At 63.9% G+C, this 19,790-nt stretch overlaps 2 protein-coding genes across 4 annotated transcripts; both read left to right on the top strand.

The window, feature by feature from the left end:
- Positions 1–440: 440 nt before the first annotated feature.
- On the top strand, positions 441–12,365 carry UBE2J2 (ubiquitin conjugating enzyme E2 J2). Of its 3 annotated transcripts, none has more exons than XM_047791030.1 (7): positions 441–616; positions 4,427–4,557; positions 7,070–7,110; positions 10,321–10,423; positions 10,502–10,640; positions 10,931–11,011; positions 11,718–12,365. In XM_047791030.1, exons 2-7 carry the CDS (start codon positions 4,427–4,429, stop codon positions 12,000–12,002), a joined length of 780 nt encoding a protein of 259 aa, XP_047646986.1. In that variant the 5' UTR covers positions 441–616; the 3' UTR covers positions 12,003–12,365. The 3 variants fall into 3 exon arrangements, with proteins under 3 accessions (XP_047646986.1, XP_047646984.1, XP_047646985.1); XM_047791028.1 differs by having other exon boundaries at positions 483–616; positions 11,691–12,365; XM_047791029.1 differs by lacking the exon at positions 441–616 and adding an exon at positions 799–1,061 and having other exon boundaries at positions 11,691–12,365.
- Positions 12,366–14,957: 2,592 nt separating this feature from the next.
- C1QTNF12 (C1q and TNF related 12) lies at positions 14,958–19,717 on the top strand. The gene is made up of 8 exons (XM_047793069.1): positions 14,958–15,552; positions 17,727–17,843; positions 17,926–18,037; positions 18,119–18,270; positions 18,697–18,805; positions 18,997–19,087; positions 19,263–19,341; positions 19,530–19,717. The coding sequence occupies exons 1-8, from the start codon at positions 15,385–15,387 to the stop codon at positions 19,626–19,628; spliced, it is 927 nt and encodes a 308-aa protein (XP_047649025.1). The 5' UTR covers positions 14,958–15,384; the 3' UTR covers positions 19,629–19,717.
- Positions 19,718–19,790: the final 73 nt, after the last annotated feature.

Below are 19,790 nucleotides of genomic sequence, written 5' to 3'. Positions count from 1 at the left end.
TGCCTCCCGCGCTCTCCTGTTAAGTGGGCACGATCCTTTGGCAGGGGGCCTTTGGGAGGGTCGGGGTCCCGGGGGAACTCTGGCGGGGCTCACGCTGGCACCGCGGGGGAGGGGGTGTCACCCTTTAACAGGGCCTGTCTTCCCGTAGAAGGCCGGGGGTCGTAAGGGGGGAACATGCGGGATGGAAGGTACAGGGCTCTGCGGCCGCTGATTCTCCCCGGGGCCGCAGTGGCCCAGGGACGAACCGGCGAGCTGCGGCCGACAGACCGGACCCGCCCGGCGTTCGGGCCCCGCCCCGCGGGGCTGCCCACCAGTGCGCACGCGTCGACTGCTTCCACCTCTCCGGGCGGTAGGCGGCAGCGAGAGGCCGGCTACGTCCGCCCAACCGCCTAGAGCGGCCGCCCCGGCAAACCGCGCCCCGGAACCGGAAGCGATTATGGTCCCGCCCCGCGAGCGGCCATCTTGGAAGCTAAGGCGGCGGCGGCGGCGGTCGGGTGGGCCCGGTCCCGGCGCGGTGCGGCTCTGCGGCGCGGGCCCCGCTCTCCCGCTCCCTGCTCCGGCCTCGACCACGGCGAGCCTGAGCGTGGCGGCGGCCCACGCGCGGCGACGGGGAGAGGTGAGCGCGCGCCGCGGGCCTGCGCCGGAGCCTCGGCCGCGAGTCCGCCCCGCCGGAGCCGGCCAGGGTGGCGGGCGGCGGGCGCGGGGTCTCCGCACAGCCCGACCCCGCTCCGTCTGTGCTCGCGGGGCCCGGCCTGGAGCTTCCATGCGCGGAACGCTAGGTCGGTTACGGTGGGGCGCCCGGGGCTCCGGGCCGGGTCGTCCTCCTGCCAGCTTGGGGATTCTGGTGGTCCCACGGCTGGTGTCCCTCGGAAAGGCCTCCTGCCAGTGGCACACTTGCGGGCGCCGCCGGGACGAGCTGGCGTAGGGCTTGCTTTGTAAACATGTCCTGGGAGTCCGCGTTGACGAGGGCTGGTTGCTGTTGAGGCCGTCGCCACTTCACACCTGAGCAGCTTTTTGAGTCCCAGCAGGAAGGCGCGAGCCTGCTTATTCCCCTTGGAACGGTAACCAATTGAAAAGCCAGGCGGCCGGAGTGGGACGCCGCAGTCGGGGGGCTCTGTTGCCGGCCGGCTAGCGTGGGCCCCGGGCAGGTTCTTCCCCTGTGCCTGCCTGCTCTCCTTAGCTGCCCGTTGCCAGCACGGTCTCGAGAGCTCTGGCCAGTGTAAGCTTCTGGCCCCATGTCCTGCTAGTAACACTTAACTGATGTGTGTCCAGTTGAAATCTATTCCCAACCCCTTGTCGCGCCTGCCTCCGCTCCCCACCCCCAGGCGCCAAACAGTTGAGAGGAGAGCCTGCCGCGGGTGGGAGGGGAGGTGGTCAGTGGGTAAGAACCCTCCGCGCGGTGGCTCTGGGCCCTGTTTTTTCCAGCTGAGTGACCCTCGGTGCTTGGATCTAGTTTTGGCAGAAGGGAACTTGAGAGTCCTGCTTAATTGAAAAGTCCAGTGTGTCTGCAGGCACAGTTGGACCCTGTGCCTAAAACTTGGAGTCAGTAATCTTCACAGCTTGGCCGAGCTGGCCTCTGTGGCAGCTCCATGCTCAGGCGGGGGCTGCCTCCCTCAGCCCCCGGCCTCCATCCGGCTGTGAAACAGTCCCGGTGGGGAAGGGAAAGTCCCGGGCACGGGTGTGTCACGTGCCCGTCCGTCGGTCAGGCCAAGGTCTCTGTCACAGCATCACTGAGTGTTCGGACCCCGGGCAGGAGCGATGCTGGGCCGCCGGAGGCGCCCTGTTTCCACTTGCTGCCCACGGGACTCTGTCACCCGCGGGGCGTAGGCTTCGGTTGCTCTCCTTCAGAATCTCTGCGCTAAAGTTTTGTTTGCCTCTGTTTTGTTTCGTCTGATTTTTTTTTTTCTGTGTCTGCACCCCATTTCCTTCTGTGAATTACACCTTCTGTGTCTTTGTGTGGGGACTTGGCTTGAAGGGAGCTTGAGCCCCAGCTCATGTCCCGTGGAGGTGCTCTGGCTTCTGTAGGTGGGGAAAACTGGGAGAAACGGTCACACCTGAAGTCCCCTGGAGGGGCTGCGATGAGGCACAAGAAGGGTCATTAGAAGCCCTTTTAGCGGACTGAAGAGGTGCGTGAGAGGTAGGATCTTCAAGGTTGCGCACCTGAGAGCAAGAGTGAGCGGGAAGTCCGCGTGTGAGCAGCTAGGCCGGGTCTGTTTTAGGAATCGGGGAGGCGGACCGCGAACCTTCCTGAGGAGCCCGCCTGGCCACTTACTCCAGGCCAAGCACAGTTGTATTCGAATCGCCCAGCGAACTGGTGTGTGTGGCAGGGCGTTAACTTTGGGGTTAACAGTTAAAGGAAACAGCCCCTTAGAGTCCTTTGAAGGCACCCTGGGTTGGGTGGTGGTTCTGCTTTTGGATCATGGCCGTGTTTGTTCCTAGATGTCGCCCCAGGCGAACCACTGGGCCCTTTGGCTCCTCGGACGGGAGCTTGGGGTCAGTGCTCTGCGGACCCTCCCCTTCCCAGGCGGACCTGTCGCTCCTGCTGTGGGCACACCAGCTGGGTCCTTGGGGCTGGCGGCCCCGTGTGGGGGGCAGCTGGGTCGCAGGGAGACCAGTGAGGGACAGAGTGTGGCAGGCAGCATTGCAGTCGGGAGTTGGGAGGCTTTGGAGGACGTGGCTTTTGAGCTGGGCCAGGAAGGGCCTGGTGGGTCCCCATAGGGCCTGGGCTGGGACGAGAAGGGGCTTGGCTCAGGCTGGGTCGGGGCTTTGGGCGTTGGGGACTAGAGCCCTGGGGCTGTTCTCCAGAGGACTTGGTGGCAGCGGGTGCTTGTTGACATTTGTCTGCTTGGTTCTGCGTGAGTCCTGAAGGATTGAGGTCAGGACTGTGGGATGAGAACATTAGCCTGACCTCAGCCTACGGTCAGGGCTGAGAGGGCTGGGGTTGAAGCCGGCCAGACAGGCCGCAGTCTGATGGGAAGAGGAAGGGCCGCATGGGGGCGGGGTGGGGGGGTGTGGGGACCACAGCCCCAGGTCTAGGGGTTCCAGCGCAGGAAGCAGGGGGCGCTGCGGGGGCCACAGGGGTGCAGAGCAAGGGGCCCAGCCCTGGTCGTGGTCTGTGGGGCTCAGGGCCCAGAGGCCACGGCCACTCGGGTGAGGTGCCCCGGGCAGAGCCTGGCGGGAGGGTGGTTCCAGGCCGAAGTGCGGAGGCACAGGCCCGGCTGCAGGCGTGTGCCGGCGGTGAGGTCCAGTGCTGCAGCCGAGCGGCTCGGAGGTGAGCGGGCCGTGCACGGCTGCTCCCTCGCTGCCTGCGCCAGTCGGCCTCCCCTCGAGCCTGGACGGGCCTTCCCCTCCTCTCTGTCTCTGCGCTGCACCCTCTGTCCCCTGTCTGCGCTGTGGTTTGCGCCAGTGGCTTTCACACTTTATTTTTAGCAGGACTTTCTTGCTTTTCCAGTTCATGTTATGAGCGGTTCTGGTATGTTACACAGATTGGGTTGGAGCTGTTCTGGGGCCTTTGAGAGAGGGGAGCCCTGTCTTCCATGTCCACGTCCCCGTCCCCCCCTCGCCCCTGGAGCATAGCTGGGATGTCCCAGGGTTCCCCATGCAGGCCCGTCCCTTCTTGTGACTGACGGCTGCTCCCTCGCTCCCTGTCCCCAGCCTTCAGTGCTCTCCTGCCCCATCCTGTCCCTCCCATGCCATCCCATCTGCCCTGTGTTGGGCCACCAGAGGGACCTTCCTGACAGAAGATCCGACTGGCTGGAAGACCAGGCCTGTAGTCTTTCTGGGGCACTGCTCGATGGCCTGGCCTGGCCTCGTGTCCCTGGCCAGGCTTGTCAGCCTCTGTTCACCATGCTTTGGCTTCTGATGCAGTGACCCAGTGCTGGTCCCTGGACACAGTGCCCTGCCCTGGCCTCTGTTTGTGCACCTGTCGCTCCCTCTCTCTGGAAGGCACTCCTTCCCCCTCTGCCCAGCGCGGTGTCCCCGTCTCTCCAGGATCTCCCCTCTCCAGGCTCAGAGAGAGGCTCTTTCTCTGTCCCCTGCCCACCTGTGGCCAGTGCTAAGTGTGCTGGAAGATGTTTAACCAGGGCCTTTTGGGGGCTGGTTTCTGTGGTGTCAGCGGCCCCCTGGCGGGCACCTTCCAGCGCAGTGCTGAAGAGACGTGCCCGTGGCCGGCGGTCCGGGCTGGCTTCACACCTCTGCCCGGGACCCTTAGAAATGGGTGTCTTTCTCCCTGTGTCGGTTCCTTGAGGATGGGAGTGAGGCTGTCGGGTGTTTCCTAATCTCCGGGTCTGACCGCGTTGTGTCAGCGAAGGTCGTGGCAGGGCCGTGGGTGCAGAGATGCCAGCAGGGGTGGGGGTGCTGAGCTGTGGGGTGGAGAGCAGCCCGGCCGCCTCTGTCCCTGGTCAGCGCGGGGGTTGGTTTTCCGCAGATGAGCAGCAGCAGCGGTAAGAGAGCGCCAACAACCGCCACCCAGCGACTGAAGCAAGACTATCTCCGAATTAAGAAAGACCCCGTGCCTTACATCTGTGCTGAGCCCCTACCCTCCAACATTCTGGAGTGGTGAGTTCCGTGTCCCTCTCGCCGCCCCTGGGTGTGGGCAAGGGGCTCGGCACCCTCGTCGGGTGGGAGTGGGCTGTGAGGCCTGTGGACACTCGGGTCATCTGCACCGTGGGCAGCTGCTGGGGGCGTGGCAGGGCTGCCCCTGCCCCTGTCCGCTGGGCTGGAGAGGGTCCTTGCCCGGGGAGGCTTGGGGGCCTGCAGGTCTCCCAGCTGGAGCAGCTGCTGGACGCTCCTCTGCTCTTTGCTTCTCGGGACCGTGCGGTGGGCTGTCCTGCCTTAGCGAGCTCACGGCAGAGGGTTCTGCTCCCGCAGCTCCTGTCGCTGGGCCCATCTCCGCCTTGTGACCATGCGGTTCGGAGCAGCTCTTGGGCCATGGTACAGCTGCCCTGTCCGGCTTTGCTGGTGATCTCTTGAGAAACAGGACGGAGAGCTGAGCTGAGTGGGAGCACGTTCTCTTGGGTTGGAGGGTGTTTTATGTTTTCATCTTAATAAGTCCTTTGAGATCCGGAGAAGAGAGATGCAGCTGAGTAAAATCTAGGCCTCAACACCAGGCTGGACAGGGGGTCGGGGGTTCTGGGTCTGCCTTCCTCAGCTTCCAGAGGGGCCAATGCGGCTCGAGGTTGTCGGAGAGGCATCAGTGCTGCAGCAGATGCAGCAGAGCCCCCCCCCCCAGCAGAAGCCGAGTGTGGCCCCTGGGGCACAGTTGGTAGATAGAGGGACAGGCTCTATGGCAGCCGAGGGTCCCTCTCTGTTGGTCGAGGGGACCCTCTCCTGCCTTGACTCAGGTCCCAGGTCACTGGCCAGGAGGACCAACTGCGGAGGTTCTGTAACGAGCATAGCAAAGAGACAGGAGGCGGCGCCGGGAAGAGGCGCGGGCAGAGTCCTAAAGACCGGCCCAGGCTTCCCTCCCGCGCAGCGAGTTGCCACCACACGGGCCGTGCGGTCCGCCGAGGACGCCCTCCTGGACCCAGCACCAGGGCCTGCAGTTGCAGACTCCCGGCAGGAAAGCGGGCTGCTTTTCAGCATGAAGCACGTTGTTTGCAGACGCAGTTTAGGTGCAGTTGGGCTGGGGAGATGCCCCCCCCCAAGTCCAGTTCTTAGCTGCCGGCCCAGGACAGCAGTGTTGGGCCTGCTGTGTGGGCTCTTCTGCTCCCAGCAGGGTCTGTTTCCTCAGCTGGGAGAAGAGAGCCTTTTCTGGAAGAGGCCCGTCCTCCAGGTGCTCTTGACGCTGCCGCCCGGGCCCTTCCCCGTGGCCTCAGATTGAGTACAGGAGTCGGGAGCAGGAGCCACTGGAGGCCCTGCGTTCCTGATCTGCCTTCCAGGATGGCAGCCTTTTTTGAGTCGGGGGTGTGAGCCCGCAGGTCTGCCAGCAGGTTGTCAGAGTACCCGGTGGGAGGCAGTGTCTGGAGGGGTGGGTACCAGCATGTGTGCAGTGGTATCTGGTCTGGTGTTTCTGTTGGGTCTACCGTCTCCTTTGTGCTTTTCTGTTTTTTTTGAAAACCTGTGAGCTAAACGCTTGTTAACGTAGAGCCGCAGCTGCCTTCCTTTGTGCAGAGGAGCAGAGTCCCCGGATGGCTGCTCCGGGTCCGAGGCTCCCTCTGCGTGAGGACTTTGGTGACAGTCCCTAGCTGCCCTTGTCCCTCCTGCTGGCTCTTCCCCAGGCTCTAGCTGTTCTGGGTTTAGCTACTGTGACATTTGGACGCACTGAAAAATACCAATTTTTTTTTTCTTTTCTCTTTTTAGGGCCGCACCTGCAGCATATGGAGGTTCCCAGGCTAGGGGTTGAATCAGAGCTGTAGCCGCCACCCTATACCACAGCCACAGCAACGCCGGATCCTTTAACCACAGAGCGAGGCCAGGGATCGAACCTGCATCCTCCTGGATACTAGTCGGGTTCTTTAACCGCTGAGCCATGGAGGGAACTCTCACAGGTGCCAGCTTTGAAATTTATCTCAAGAATGAATTGTGGAGTTAAAAAATGTTAAATTTTCAGTTGACAAGGATGGTTTTAGAGGATTAGCTTTTGGCGTGTTGTTTGCGGATAGGAAAGTACTTTGTGGGGAACTTGGGAGACGCAGCCTCTGATCCTGTTTCAGAGCAGCTGTTAGCGCACCAGCAGCACGAGAGACTGCAGAGCTTTGGTGCTGCCTTGCTGGTAGGGTTTATCCCTCAGTTTGCCTAATGAATGTCTGGTTTTGGTTGGGCCCTAAAATCCTGGCCTTGGGAGGTGCCATCTTGGCTCACTGGCAGTGAACCTGACTGGTACCCATGAGGACGCAAGTTTGATCCCTGGCCTCCCTCAGGGGGTAAGGATCCTGCGTTGCTGTGGCTGTGGTGTAGGCCGGCAGCTGCAGCTCTGATTCGACCCCCAGCCTGGGAACCTTGATATACGGCGGGTGTGGCCCTAAAAATAAAAAATAAAAAAATCACATCAACAGACCTGGCCTTGGAGTCCCTTGGATTTTGGAGAATTTGCCATCCCAGCGCCAACTAATTTTCTTCTCTCCCCCAGGCACTATGTGGTCCGAGGCCCTGAGATGACTCCCTATGAAGGTGCGTCTTTGCCGGGAGTGGAGGCACAGGAGCAGGCAGCCCCTGGGTTCCAGAGACACCTCGTGTTTGTCACGTAGCCTGTACTCTTGGTGTGGGTGACATGAGCTGATGGCACTTGCTCAGCTCGTCCAGGTTCCAGGGGCCTCTGTGCAGTGGGCTTCGCTGACCCACCACAGTCCTCAGGGGCTGGTCTAAGTAGCGCCTTTCCCGGCCACCAAGGTCAGTGGGGTCAGAGCCGGGGGAACAGACTGGGCCACAGTAAAACGTGGCCATGAGCCGGGAGGCGTGTTCTCGAAGGAAAGAGAGGCCAGTGCTGAGTCCTCTGAGCTGGTGGCGGCCTGTGTGGCAGGGGCCCCAAGGCGTGGGGGCCACAGGACCTGCCCTGGACCCGTGTGGAGATGCAGCATCCAGTGTTTGCAGAGTAGACCTTGCAGCTCTCGGTCAGCGAGTGTCCAGGGGCCTGAGGGGAGCCTGGCACCAGCCTTGGTGTTGGGCCATGGCAGGGCCTTGGCCAGGTGGGCAGCTCTCCAGCCGCTGGGTCCTGGCTTCGGGTGACCGAAGCAGCACTCGTGCACCAGTGTGCGGGCTGCCCTGGGCTCACTGGAAGAGCTGTGCTGTGGGGGGGAGGTGGGGCTGCTCTGGACCCTTGGGGGGCATTGTGGGTCGTCACTAGCCTCTTGGACTCCCTTCTGGTCGGGGGTGAGCCGTCCTAGGGGAACAAGCTTGCAGGTGCCGTCTGCGGGGTGGGTGTGTTAGCACAAGAGAGTGTTACGTGGGGACCACCCAGCTGCCAGCAGCAGCAGGGGCTGGGGCCTGACAGCAGCCCTGCATGGGGCTCCTGGAGCACAGAGCAGCTATGCAGATTGGGCTGAAATTCTTACTTAACACACGGTCGGTTTTCAACAAACTCGAATAGACACCAGAACGGGCAGTGATCTCCGGCACCCACAGCATATGGAAGGTCCCAGGCTCGGAGGTGAATCGGAGCCCCAGCTGCGGCCTACACCACAGCCCCAGCAACACCAGATCCTTAACTGGGGGAGGCCAGGGGTCAAACCCGCATTCTAATGGATACTAGATTCTTAACCTGTTGAGCCCTGATGGGAGCCCCAGAAACCATTTTTTAAAACAATAGAATGGGTGCGAGGTAGGCTGACAGCAGCAGCTCCGACTCAGCCCCTGGCCTGGGCACCTCCCTGTGCCGCGGGCGCGGCTGTAAAAAGGAAGCTAAGTCACATGTAAAGCGGGAGGTGCCAGTGTGGCCCCGCTGCCCATGGAGGGAGACGCAGGTTCACGGGACAGCAGAGCGCAGCGTGTCCCTACCCTGCCATGGCCAGAGCGGTCGAGGGAGGGAGTGTGCAGCGATCCCAGGGCCCCAGTGCTCTGTGCCTTTCTCCAGTGCGTGGCCACGGCACACCCACGGCTCGGTCCCCCGTGGACAGACTCTTGGACTGGAGCTGGATGGAGATGCCAGCTGCGCATTTACTCACCTGCACGGGCAGGCTGGGCGCCAAGGCCTCTTGGTGAGGCTCTGCCCTCCACCCTCCCCACACATTTCCCCGGGTGGGGCCCCCACTTGCAGCTCTGCCCGAGCCCATTGGTGCCGCCACTGGCGGTGGCTCCCTGGAGCCCTTCCCCCAGGACCCAGCAGGTGTTGGCAGGATCTGGAACAGCCAGGCGAACCCGGCTCCCACCCCCTACCCTCACACGGTAGCCGCTTCCCAGCGAGGACTGAGCTGCTCCTGCTTCCTCTCGGGCAGAGCGCCTGCTAGTATCTCCTGCTCTTTTTCCATTTTGGCTTTTCTTAGTGATTCCGAGCGTGGCTGTGCTCCGAGTGTCATTTCTAGAGTTAGTCTCTTGCTGGCAGACCTGTCTGCCTGCTGAGCTGGCCGTGTAGGTGACACTGGCTTCCGTCACCCCTCTGGCAGTGATGGTGCGGAGTGGCGGGCAGGGGAGCGCCCCAGCCTTACGGACTGAGTGTACACACACCTGCCTCACTCCTGTCAGATGCACGTCCTGCTCAGCCAGCTGAGGCTGGGCCTGAGGCTCTGCATTTCCAGCAGACTCCCAGGTGCTGCCCTGAGGGCACGGGTGTGAAGCCCCCAGGGGGGAGCTGGCCACAGGGCCCTTGGGCTGGGTGGGCGGGGACGGAGGTAGTGAGGCCAGTAGGTCCTCCCAGGCTCGGGGTGTAGCATCAGTTGGGCAGTGGGGCTGATGGGATTTGCTGGTGGAGTGTGATACAGGGAGCAGGGGCTCCCAGATCTTAGTCTGAGTAACTTACGGGGTAGAGCTGCTGTTTGAAGAAAGTGGCAGGAGAGTCCTCTGGGACCTGTGTGGGCAGTGTCCCCTGGTCGCCAGGGAGGGGTCCAGAGGTCCAGGTGCCATGTGGAGAGTCACCGTGGTGCTCCCCAGAAGTGGGGGTGATGAAACCAGACTTGGGGGGCATCAAGGAGTGGTTGTGAGGCCTGAGACAGGATCAGGTGGCCCAGGGGGACAGCTGGTGACTTCAAGGTCAGGGGCTTTACCTGGAGAGGAAGCAGCTGGCAGGGATTGGAGGGCAGCACAGGTCACTTGTTTTAAGGTGGGGAAGTGGCGGTTTGTCTGCTGCGGGGTGCGGTGTGGTGGCGGAGGAGAGGTGTAGGAGAGAAGGGACCCGGGTCGCTGCCGCTCTTGGGAGTGGATGTGGTGGCCAGTGAGGAGGCTGTGCAGTTTCTGTCCTGCTGCTCTGCTTGCGGGGTCGGGGGGCACTTGAGAGTGGAGGAGGGGCGTGAGTAGCCCTGGGGGCAAGGACCCCTTGGTTGGTGGTTGTGGGCCCCAGAGAGACTGCCAGCAAGACGTGTTTGTTCCTCCAGGGACAGTGTCTGGTGGGCACGGGGGTGGGGAGGGCCAGCTGGGGTGGGGGGTTGCACTGTGGGCTGTGACAGGGCTCTTTCTCTGTCTCTCTCTTTTTTTTCTTAAGGGCCACACCTGCGGCATGTGGAGGTTCCCAGGCAAGGGGTCGAATTGGAGCTGTTGCCCCAGGCTACACCACAGCCACAGCAACACGGGAGCCGAGCTACATCTGCGACCTACACCTCGGCTCTTGGCAACACCAGATCCTCAACCTACTGAGAGAGGCCAGGGATGGAACCCACGTCCTCAGGGGTGCTGATCGGGTTCGTTAACTGCTGAGCCATGACGGGAACTCCTGTTTCTCTTGTTTTGGTGCAGGTGGCTATTATCATGGAAAACTAATTTTTCCCAGAGAATTTCCTTTTAAACCTCCTAGTATTTATATGATAACTCCCAATGGAAGGTTCAAGTGCAACACGAGGTAAGGCGTCCTCCGACTTCCAGGGCGGGACCGGGGTCCTGGCGCGGGTCCCCCCTTTGACGGGTCGCCTTCTCTCAGGCTGTGTCTTTCCATCACGGATTTCCACCCGGACACGTGGAACCCGGCCTGGTCTGTCTCCACCATCCTGACAGGGCTCCTCAGCTTCATGGTGGAGAAGGGCCCCACCCTGGGCAGCATCGAGACGTCGGACTTCACGGTGAGGGCGGAGGGCGGCTCGTGGGGCCGATCCTGCTCTCCTCGGCTGTCGCGCCCAGTTAGGACAGAAACGCCTTGTTTTCCGGCTTGTGTTTCTCTGCCTTCTTAGGGACCGGTCCAGCGTCCTTCGTTGGTGGCTTGGGAGGGCGGTGGCCTCATGAGGCCACACGTGGATTGTCGGGAGCGGTGGGCTCCGAGTGACTCCTGTGGCGTGAAGAGGGCGACCTGTCTGTTGTTAGAAGGTGAAAGGCGTGAATTGAGCCTTCAGCTGATACTTCTCTTTTTTCCTAGAAAAGACAACTGGCTGCACAAAGTTTAGTGTTTAATTTAAAAGACAAAGTCTTTTGTGAATTATTTCCCGAGGTCGTGGAGGTAAGAAAGCCGAAGTGCCCTCTTCTTTCTGCAGTGAGCGGGTGGTGCACCTGCTGTGGTGCGTGGGCTGAGGATCCCGCCTTGCCACAGCTGTGGCCTAGGTTGCAGCTGCAGCTCAGATTCGTTCCCTGGCCCAGGAACTTCCATCTGCCTTGGGTGCGCCCCCCCCCCCCCCGAAAAAAAGGTCCCTGTGCTCCTGTGCGACCTGTGCTACAGACCCGGGCACACGGGAGGGGCTTTTAGGTGCTGCAGGTGCGCCCCTCCCCCTCAGGGCTCCTGGGGACCGGGGGCTTTGACGCTGGATCAGGGAGGGGGAGAGGCTGGGAGGGGGCGGGCCTGCCGAGGACCCCGATGGGCCAGAAGTGGCAGGAAGGGCCTGGGGGCAGACCGCTCCCTGGCCTCAGCCAGAGCAGAGAAGGTGGCCAGGCGCAATGGGGGAGCCGTGGGGAGGTCTGGGCCGTGGAAATTCGGGCTCAGGCCAGGGCCTGGGAGGCCCAGGCTCTGCGGTTTGGGTGGGTCACTGGCCCCTGCACCGGTAAGACGAGAGCACAGCCGCGCTGCCTTCAGGCAGGTGTCAGGATGGAACCTGAGCTGCCGGTGACTGCCCACTGGCAGGGTCTTTGGGGCGGAAGATGGCCCCCCACCCCCGGTCTTGAAGGGGCCGGTTTACCCAGACCAGCTCCATCTCTTGCTGTTTGTCTCTCAGGAAATTAAGCAGAAGCAGAAAGCACAGGACGAACTCAGTAGCAGACCCCAGGCTCTCCCGTTGCCGGACGTGGTTCCAGACGGGGAGACGCACCACGGCCAGAACGGGCTCCCGATCCTCAACGGCCACGCGCCAGGGGCCGGGCCGCACCTCGCGGGGCTCCAGCAGGCCAACCGGCACCACGGACTCCTGGGCGGTGCCCTGGCGAACTTGTTTGTCATAGTTGGCTTTGCGGCCTTCGCCTACACGGTCAAGTACGTGCTGAGGAGCATAGCCCAGGAGTGAGCCGCCGCCACGACCTGCAGCGGTGGTCGGAAATGAGGGACGCTGGGCCCACACTTGACGCGGGCTGGCTGGACGTGCTGCCGAGCACAGGGCCGGCCCGCCTGACTCCTGGGGTTAGCTTTTTTAAACCCTTGAAAAGGAAAACAAAACCCAAAGCGTGTAGTTTGGATTCGGAGCAGACTGAGATCCCAGCCCCCCGTTCTCCGGGGGCTGTCGGGGGCTGTGGGCTATGTCCACAAGGAAGCCCCGCGCTTTGGTTTTGTAGCTTATCTCCTGTGTTGTCTCTTGGACCTGTTTTAGTAACTTGTTTTTCATTTTATTAGACTTGGTCTCTTACAAACATAAAACTCAATGCTTCTCCAACCCTCTGCGTGCGTTCTTGTCCGCCGGAGCTCGGCCTCAGCAGGCGGGCCGGCCCCAGGGCCGAGCTGGCTGAGCTGACCGGCGTCACGAGGCGCCTGGCAGGGTGGCCACGAGCGGGTCAGGAGACATGGGCCTGTGCTCAGTGCGGGTGAAGCAGGTTTCTCCTGAAGGTGAGAACCTGCTCCCTTTCTGACTACAGGCTGGGGGACGCACTGGGACTGAGCTTGCAGCCTGCGGGGTCGCTGCTGGCTTCCCCTCCCCTCCTGCCCACCCTGGTGGAGGGAGAGACCGCCAGCAGCCCCGGGTCCCACCCGCTGGGCAGACTCCCCCACCCTCGGTCCAGGTTCCTTTCCACGTCTGACCCATGTCCGGTTCCTGGAAGGTGGCACCTGGGACCCGTACGGGGAAGGACGGCTGGCTCGGGGCAGGGCCGGCAGGCGCTGTCGAAGCTGGGACCTGGGGATCCCTGGTTCCCCTTCTGCGTCTGCCACGTGGTTGGGCCACCGCAGGAGATGCCGGGGCCTGACTCCTGAGGCCAGTGGGAAACCACCGTGTAGCCAGGCGTTGTTGCGTCTCTGCTGGTTTTCGTTTTGATCATTTACTTGAAATGCTCTGTACCACTCGTGTGTATTCAACCCACTCCTGTGAAGCAAGTCTTTCGATGTGTTTTTGTTCCGACATGTGCGCTTGGAGTCCGTAAAACACGCCTCCCTCTTGTGGGGTGGCCCGTGGGGTGGGGGAGCTGCCAGCCTGGCCTGTGGGGCTGGAGCCGCTCTGTCCGCGGTGGGTCTCCCCTCCGGCTACTCCCCACCTGAGGGCACATCTGTGCAGGTGGGGGGGGCGCCCCGTTTCCTGAGGCTCTTCAGAGGCTGAATGTTTAGCAGATGTAATTTATTTGACATGCTTTTTTTCTTTTCTATGTGTGAAGTCTCAGCTTTAAAACATCCTTGGTCAGGGCGTCCCATCCGGGTTCAGCAGTAACGAACCCAACTAGATCCCTGGCCTCACTCAGCGGGTTAAGGATTCCATGTTGCCATGAGCTGTGGTGTAGGTCTCAGATGCACCTTGGATCCCATGTTGCTGTGGCTGCAGTGTAGGCCACAGCTTACAGTTCGGCTCCAATTCTACTCCTAGCTGGGAACCTCCATGTGCCACAGGTGTGGCCCTAAAAAGCAAAAAAAAAAAAAAAAAAAAAATCCTTGGCCAGCGGTGGGAGCTTCAGATACAGCCTTCTGTACACCCTTCTGTACAGCCTGCTGCAGTGCCTGCGGTGGCTTTTGCCATCTGATGTGACTCAAAATAAAAGATGACCTTGTCCTCTTGGGCCTGTGTCTCTCCCCCAGGAGGTTCCCCCAGGCCCGAGTGTGAGGATTCACCCAGCAGACTCTGCCGGCACGTCTCCCTGGGGCCGGCAGCCTGCTGTGGGGACTGCATGGGGCTCTGAGCTCCCATCCGCCCCTGCTGAGTCAGAGTGTCCACTGTGGGGGTGTGGGGACCAGCAGCTGGCCTGAGCCTCCTCCCTGGGGACAGCTGGTGGCTGTGGCTGGAAGGCAGAGCCAGCTCAGGAGTGGGCTCCCTCTGCTCCTCCAGGTGCTCACTGGGGGTCTGGGCCCCAGAAGGACCACAGGACCCTGCCGTCGACCTTGCAGGACCGTGCCAGAGGCTGGCACTGGTGCAGTGTCTGTGCAGCAGCCAGGCACTAGCCCCTGAGGGGAGGGCCGGCAGCCCTTTGCTGACCAGGTGCTGACCGTGGGTCATGTCGAGGCCTCCGGCCAGGCTCCTGTTCTGCAGCGTGACCTCAAGACCCGGGCTAGGCAGCCGGGTGCTGAGGCTCCAGGAGTGAGCGCAGGATTCACCAGGCCCGGCTGCTCTTGTCCTTGGAGGCGACCCCTCTGCCCGAGCCAGGAGGGAGGCCGGTGTCCTTGGACAGACACTCCGTGTCGTCCCCGCCCAGCTTGTCTCCTTGCTCCTGCTGGGCGTCTGCAAGTTGGGTCTGGGGTGCTGTGCTACCTCCCTCGAGGCCAGCCTGCTTGGCCTCCGTCTGCACCGGCCGGCTGGCAGTGGGGGTCCCAGCAGAGCCTGTCGACTCACCCTGGCCTGGGGACCTGCCCCCGTCATTCTCCTTGGCAGAATGGCCGCAGAGGGCACTGGTTCACCTGGCAGGGCATAGCCAGTGAGGACTCACCCTTGTGCTGGCCTCTGGGAGGGCTCCAGAGGCCCAGCTGCCTGAGGGCAGCCCCTGTGCCCCAAGGGGGTGGTGGCCTCGGCCACCTGGTGCTCCTTCCCTCAAGGTCAATGGGTCTCTCCCCTGCTGGCCTCTCTCACCCAGTGGCGGGTACCCAGTGGCGGTGAGGCTGGGACAGGCTGGGAGCCCAGCTGGCTGGCGGCTGTCCTGCTGCTGGATCCTGCCTTTCCCAGGAGCAGGACCAGTGCCTGGGCACCCCAGGACCCTGGGGCGGGGGGCCTGCAGCAGGGCGGGAAGGACCCCAGAGAGGCTGTGAGGGTGGGTCACAGAGCGAGCTCCTGGGCGCGCCCAGCCTGAAGGGGCTGGGCTGGGGGCCGTTTCTGGAGGGCGTGGGGGGCTTGGGAAGGCTCAGCCCCTCCCGTGGGGCAGTCGGAATGTGGGAGGGGGTGGTCACCGGGGGTTCCACCCCCATCCACGCCCCCGGGCTGGCCTGGGAGCCCGCGGAGGCTGACTAGCAGTGCCCGTGAGCCCTCCCCCTCGGAGCCCGCCAGCTCTGGGGAGGAGGGGAGGGTTTATTCGGCGGCGGCGCGGGCGGCGCGGGCACCTTTCGGGAGGGGAGGCCGGTGGAGTCTGCGGGGACAGGAGCGCATCCCGCTGCCGCGTCCCTCGCGCAGTAGTCCCGCTCATCCTGCACAGACATGCACTGGTGGCAGCCAGGCGTCCCCCGGGGCTGCGCCCCGGCGTCTGGGCTCTAAGTGCATTCGGGCGCCTGGGCTCACAGCGCTGAGCCGCCGCCGCTGCCGCCGCCGCCGGGGTCTGGAGCCGCTCGCCAACATGCGCTGGGCCTGGGCCGCCACCGTGGCCCTCCTCTGGCCGCAGCTCATGCTCCTCGGGGGCGTCGAGGCCCGGTGGGAGCCCAAGAGGCCACGGCAGCCTGGCCAGCGCCTCGCGTTCCTCAACGCCACCATGTCCAGCAGTGAGGGGCTGCCGGGCTTCCCCAAGGTATGCGTGGTCCGGGCGCACGTGGGTGCCCCCCTCCCACCCATAGGCTCTGCCCCTTGGCTCCCCTCCCCATCTGGGGCGGGTGGGTGGGGGGCTCTGGGCAGGATTCATGACAGCAGGACTTGGGTCTGCCTAGGCACCCTCTCGGCCTGGGAAGGGGTTGGGAGAGTGGATGGGCTTCTCAGTGGGGTTACATTGAGCCTTTGCAGCCCCAGGACCGTCATGCCTGCAGCAGCCTGCTGCCTTTCGGTGTAGCTGCAAACGGGGGAGACGCTCCAGGCGCGGGGTCAGACCCCCTCTGGAACCTGGCGCTTCCTGGAGGCCCCTGCCCTGACCCCCGCTGGGTGGCCAGCACCTGCCGTGGCCTCCCGCAGGGGATATGCTCCGTGCTGGGGGTCCTCTCTGAGAGGAGACTTCTGCCGGTCTCAGCCCTGGGGCCCCGCACTCTTGGGCTGGGACTCACTGGTGGGGGGTTTGGAGCTGACCCCAGCAGTGCAGGCCTGGTGGCCCCTGGACCAGGAGCGAAGCGGCGGTTGCTGGGCTAGGCCCCCTGCCAGTCCTGGAGCCTTTGATCCTAGCCTCCCGCCTCCCAAGGGCGTCTCCGTGGCGGCCAGCCCGGCTGCTGTCAGCCCACGCGGCCTCATTGGAGCCCGAGGCCCCGTTTTCCAGATGGGCAGGCTGAGGAGAGGCGTGCTGGGGCCCCTGGCCGGGGAGAGCGGGCTGCCAGCGGGCTCTGGGGCAGGCGTGGGGGGCGTCCAGAGCAAGCCCAGGGGCTGCCCGGCAGCCTCCCGGGGAGGGGTCCTTGGAGCAGCACCCCCCACGTTCCGCCCTGCCTGCTGCCCCTCCAGAGCAAGGGCGGGGCAGTCTGGGGGTGAACCTCTGTCTGGGGGGGTGGTCTCCCTGGGGACCATCCCTGGTTGGGACCCCTCTCTTCCTGCAAGGGGTGGGCTTCTCCCCTGGCTGCCCCCTGGGCCCTCAGACGTGGCTCAGGTCACTTGTGGTTGGAGAAACTGGAACATTTCCGTGCTCTTGGCGCTCCTTTCCTTGGCTAGCAAGGCCTCCGTCAGGGGCAGGTGCCGCCCACCTGCCCCTCCCAGCCCCCACGGTAAAGGTCCCTCTGGTCCGCTGGGAAGGAACCCAGGCCTGCCCTTCACGGCATTTGGGGCTGAGGGCTGACTGCTGGATTGGACCTGGGCCAGGACCCCTGGGCTTGCCTGCCCTCGGGAGGGGCCAGGGCTCCGCTGGCCTCGGGCGGTGGCCCTCCTGCCAGACCAGTGTCGGCTGTGCTCCTGGCCACTTCACAGACTTCCTGTTCGAGCCTGGCACACAGGCCTGGACACAGATGGGCAGGCTCCCCAGCACCCGCCCCCTTACTCTGCATGCCATCTCCTTGTCTGACTTCGGGGCTTGATACACTCTAGCCTCTCCCGCTGCCCTCATGCAGAGACTGGGTATGCAAAGGGGGATTGGAGAGGTCCCTGTCGTGGCTCAGCAGAAACGAACCCGACTAGTGTCCATGAGGACGCAGGTTTGATCCCTGGCCTTGCTCCGTGGGTTAAGGATCTGGCGTTGCCTTGAGCTGTGGCGTAGGTCGCAGGCGCAGCTCGGATCCTGTGTTGCTGTGGCCCTGGTGTAGGCCTGCAGCTGTAGCTCTGATTCAACCCCTAGCCTCAGGTACGGCCCTAAAAAGACAAAAAAAAAAAAAAAAAAAAGATAAAGGGTGATTGGAGGGCTGGGGGCTGTGCTGAGGCCAGCTCTGCTCTGCCGTCCCAGCACGTGCTCTGACAGCAAGACGGGTTGGCTGGCTGCGGCCTGGGTCCGAGCCTGAGGACCCAGCACCCAGCACAGAGCAGGACCTGAGCCCAATCTCCCCAGCCTAGCCCGGCTCTGGCATTCTGGGAGAGGCCCTGGAGAACTCGCTCCTGCCCACCACCGCCCGGCCCCGTGTGTGTGCGTTTGCCTTTCGTCTTTGGAACAGCCCCTCCAACACAGCCCCAGGCCCCACGCTCCTGGACATCAGGCCCCGGTCTGAGTCCCGGGAGCGGCCTCCCTCGCCCCGTTTCCACCCTCCTCGAGTCCCTGAGGTTCCCTGTTCTCTGCCAGGGGCTGTGGGGTGGGGAGGACCCAGTGGGGCCTGGTGGGCCGCCTGCTAGCCCTGTCCTCCGGCCCTTCAGCTGCCTGAGGCCTCGGGCCCTGAGTTCACAGATGCCCACATGACATGGCTGAACTTTGTCCGGCGTCCTGACGACGGGGCCTCGAAGAAGCGGTGCCGAGGCCAGGACAAGAAGTTGGTGAGAGCCCCAGGCTCTGAGCCCAGGACGAGGGTGTCTGTGGGTCCCACCGGGCTCCTCATTGTCTCCTGCCTCCCCTTAGCGAGGCCCCTCTGGCCCCCCAGGGCCTCCTGGGCCCCCCGGACCCCCAGGACCCCCCGGGTCAGAGGTCAACCAGGAGGCTGTGCTGCGGGAGTTTCAGAAGATGCTGAAAGGTAGGCCCGCCTCTGCCCTCTCCTCCCAGACGCTCAGGAGTTCCCCCTGGTGGGGGGGTGACTCCACCCTTGTTCCCACAGAGGCCACCGAGCGTCGGTCCTTGGGGCTGCTGGACCCCGTGCTGCCCGAGGGGATGGGCAGGCGGCTGGTGGCCGAGGCCTTCCACTGCCGGCTGAGAGGCCCGGTGCTGGTGGACAAGAAGACGCTGGCGGAGCTGCAGGGCTTCCAGGCTGTGAGGGGGCGTGGGGGGCGGGCTGGGGGGCAGCGGCGCAGAGGGGCCCAGGGACCCCGGTTGTCTCCACGGGCATCCGCTGCAGATGCTCACGCACTAACAAGGCCAGCGCAGGGGCAGCAAGTGGGGGGGGGCCCAACAGCGGACGGGCCCACAGCTCCCAGGGCATTGCCAGGTGGCACACGTAGTGCCAAGACCTGGGGTGGGGTCCGAGGTGGCCAGGGGACAGGTGTATCTGCCCGGTGGGGTCTCCTGGGGCTTCCCCTACCCTGTGGGGACCTGGATCCCAAGCCCGGAGACCTCCTGGGGCCAGATGCTCAAGTCGCCCCTCGGTCCCGCCCACCTGGCCCTGCTTGGGGTGGGGGCGTCCTGGGGGCAGGCGCCTCCCCCAGGCTCTGCAGCCTGAGTTCCCTGCTGTCCCTCCAGCCCACCGCCCAGGGCGCCTTCCTGCGGGGGTCTGGCCTGAGCCTGGCCTCCGGACGGTTCACGGCCCCGGTCACGGCCATCTTCCAGTTCTCTGCCAGCCTGCACGTGGGTGAGCAGGGCCAGGCCTGGGTGCCTGAGGCGGGTGGGGGCCGGATCCCCTTAGAGGAGCCGCCTTCTCCCACCCCGTCCTCACGCTCACCACCCCCAGCCCTCGGTGTGCTCCAAAGGCCCCCAGCCCCAGCCCTGCCCCCTCTGCTCCGCCCTCCCTGAGGGCGCTGCTAACCAGGCCTGTGTCTGCAGACCCCAAGGAACTGCAGGGCAGGGCTCGGCTGCGGGCCCGGGACACTGTGCGAGTGCTGGTCTGCATCGAGTCCCTGTGTCATCGCCACACGTGAGCGGGCCCTTCTGCAGGGTGTGGGGGCATGGGGGGGTCAGGGGGACTGTCCTGTCCCTGGGTCGGGGGCTGCCCTGAACACAGGACTGCAGTGAGCATGGGTCTCTGGGCACCGGCGGGGGGTCCCCCCCCATGATCACTGTACCCTCCCCCCATGTGGCACCGTGTCCAGGTCCCTGGAGGCCATCTCCGGCCTGGAGAGCAGTGGCAGGGTCTTCACGGTGCAGGTGCAGGGGCTGCTGCAGCTGCAGGTGAGACTAGAGCAGGTGGGCAGGGGGCCTGGGCCTCCAAGCCTCAGTCTGGGCACCACAGAGCCCAGCCGGTGTTTGGATGCTGGCCACGTGGCCATATGGGACCCATGCCTCCTGGTGGGGCTGGGTGTCTTCGGGACGGCGGCTGGGCCCTTGGGTGGTAACGTCCCTGTGTCGGGTGTCTGCAGGCTGGACAGTATACCTCCGTCTTCGTGGACAACGGCTCCGGGGCGGCCCTCACCATCCAGAGCAGTTCCAGCTTCTCCGGCCTGCTCCTGGGAACGTGAGGGGACGGACAGGCCCGGGAGAGCCGCCTGCCCCACCCCACCCTCTGGGAAACCCGTGGTCATGGCAATAAAGAGCCCCTGCCCCCATCGCCTGGTTGCTGTGTCACTGTGGGGGTGCGACCAGGATGGAGAGGGCTTGGGTCTGGAGGTGGAGGTTCTGGC

This window comes from Phacochoerus africanus, chromosome 8 (genome assembly GCF_016906955.1).
Source record: "Phacochoerus africanus isolate WHEZ1 chromosome 8, ROS_Pafr_v1, whole genome shotgun sequence".
Taxonomy (NCBI): Eukaryota; Metazoa; Chordata; class Mammalia; order Artiodactyla; family Suidae; genus Phacochoerus; species Phacochoerus africanus.
Note: the sequence above shows the minus strand (reverse complement) of the source record. Positions and strands in the feature narration are given on the sequence as shown.

Coding starts and splice junctions, on each gene's coding strand:
- C1QTNF12 (XM_047793069.1), top strand. CDS start 15,385: ATGCGCTGGGCCTGGGCCGCCACCGTGGCCCTCCTCTGGCCGCAGCTC. Junction 18,271..18,696: donor AGCTGCAGGGCTTCCAGGCT/GTGAGGGGGCGT, acceptor CTGTCCCTCCAG/CCCACCGCCCAGGGCGCCTT. Junction 19,088..19,262: donor TCCCTGTGTCATCGCCACAC/GTGAGCGGGCCC, acceptor CACCGTGTCCAG/GTCCCTGGAGGCCATCTCCG.
- UBE2J2 (XM_047791028.1), top strand. CDS start 4,427: ATGAGCAGCAGCAGCGGTAAGAGAGCGCCAACAACCGCCACCCAGCGA. Junction 7,111..10,320: donor TGAGATGACTCCCTATGAAG/GTGCGTCTTTGC, acceptor GTTTTGGTGCAG/GTGGCTATTATCATGGAAAA. Junction 11,012..11,690: donor TATTTCCCGAGGTCGTGGAG/GTAAGAAAGCCG, acceptor TACCCAGACCAG/CTCCATCTCTTGCTGTTTGT.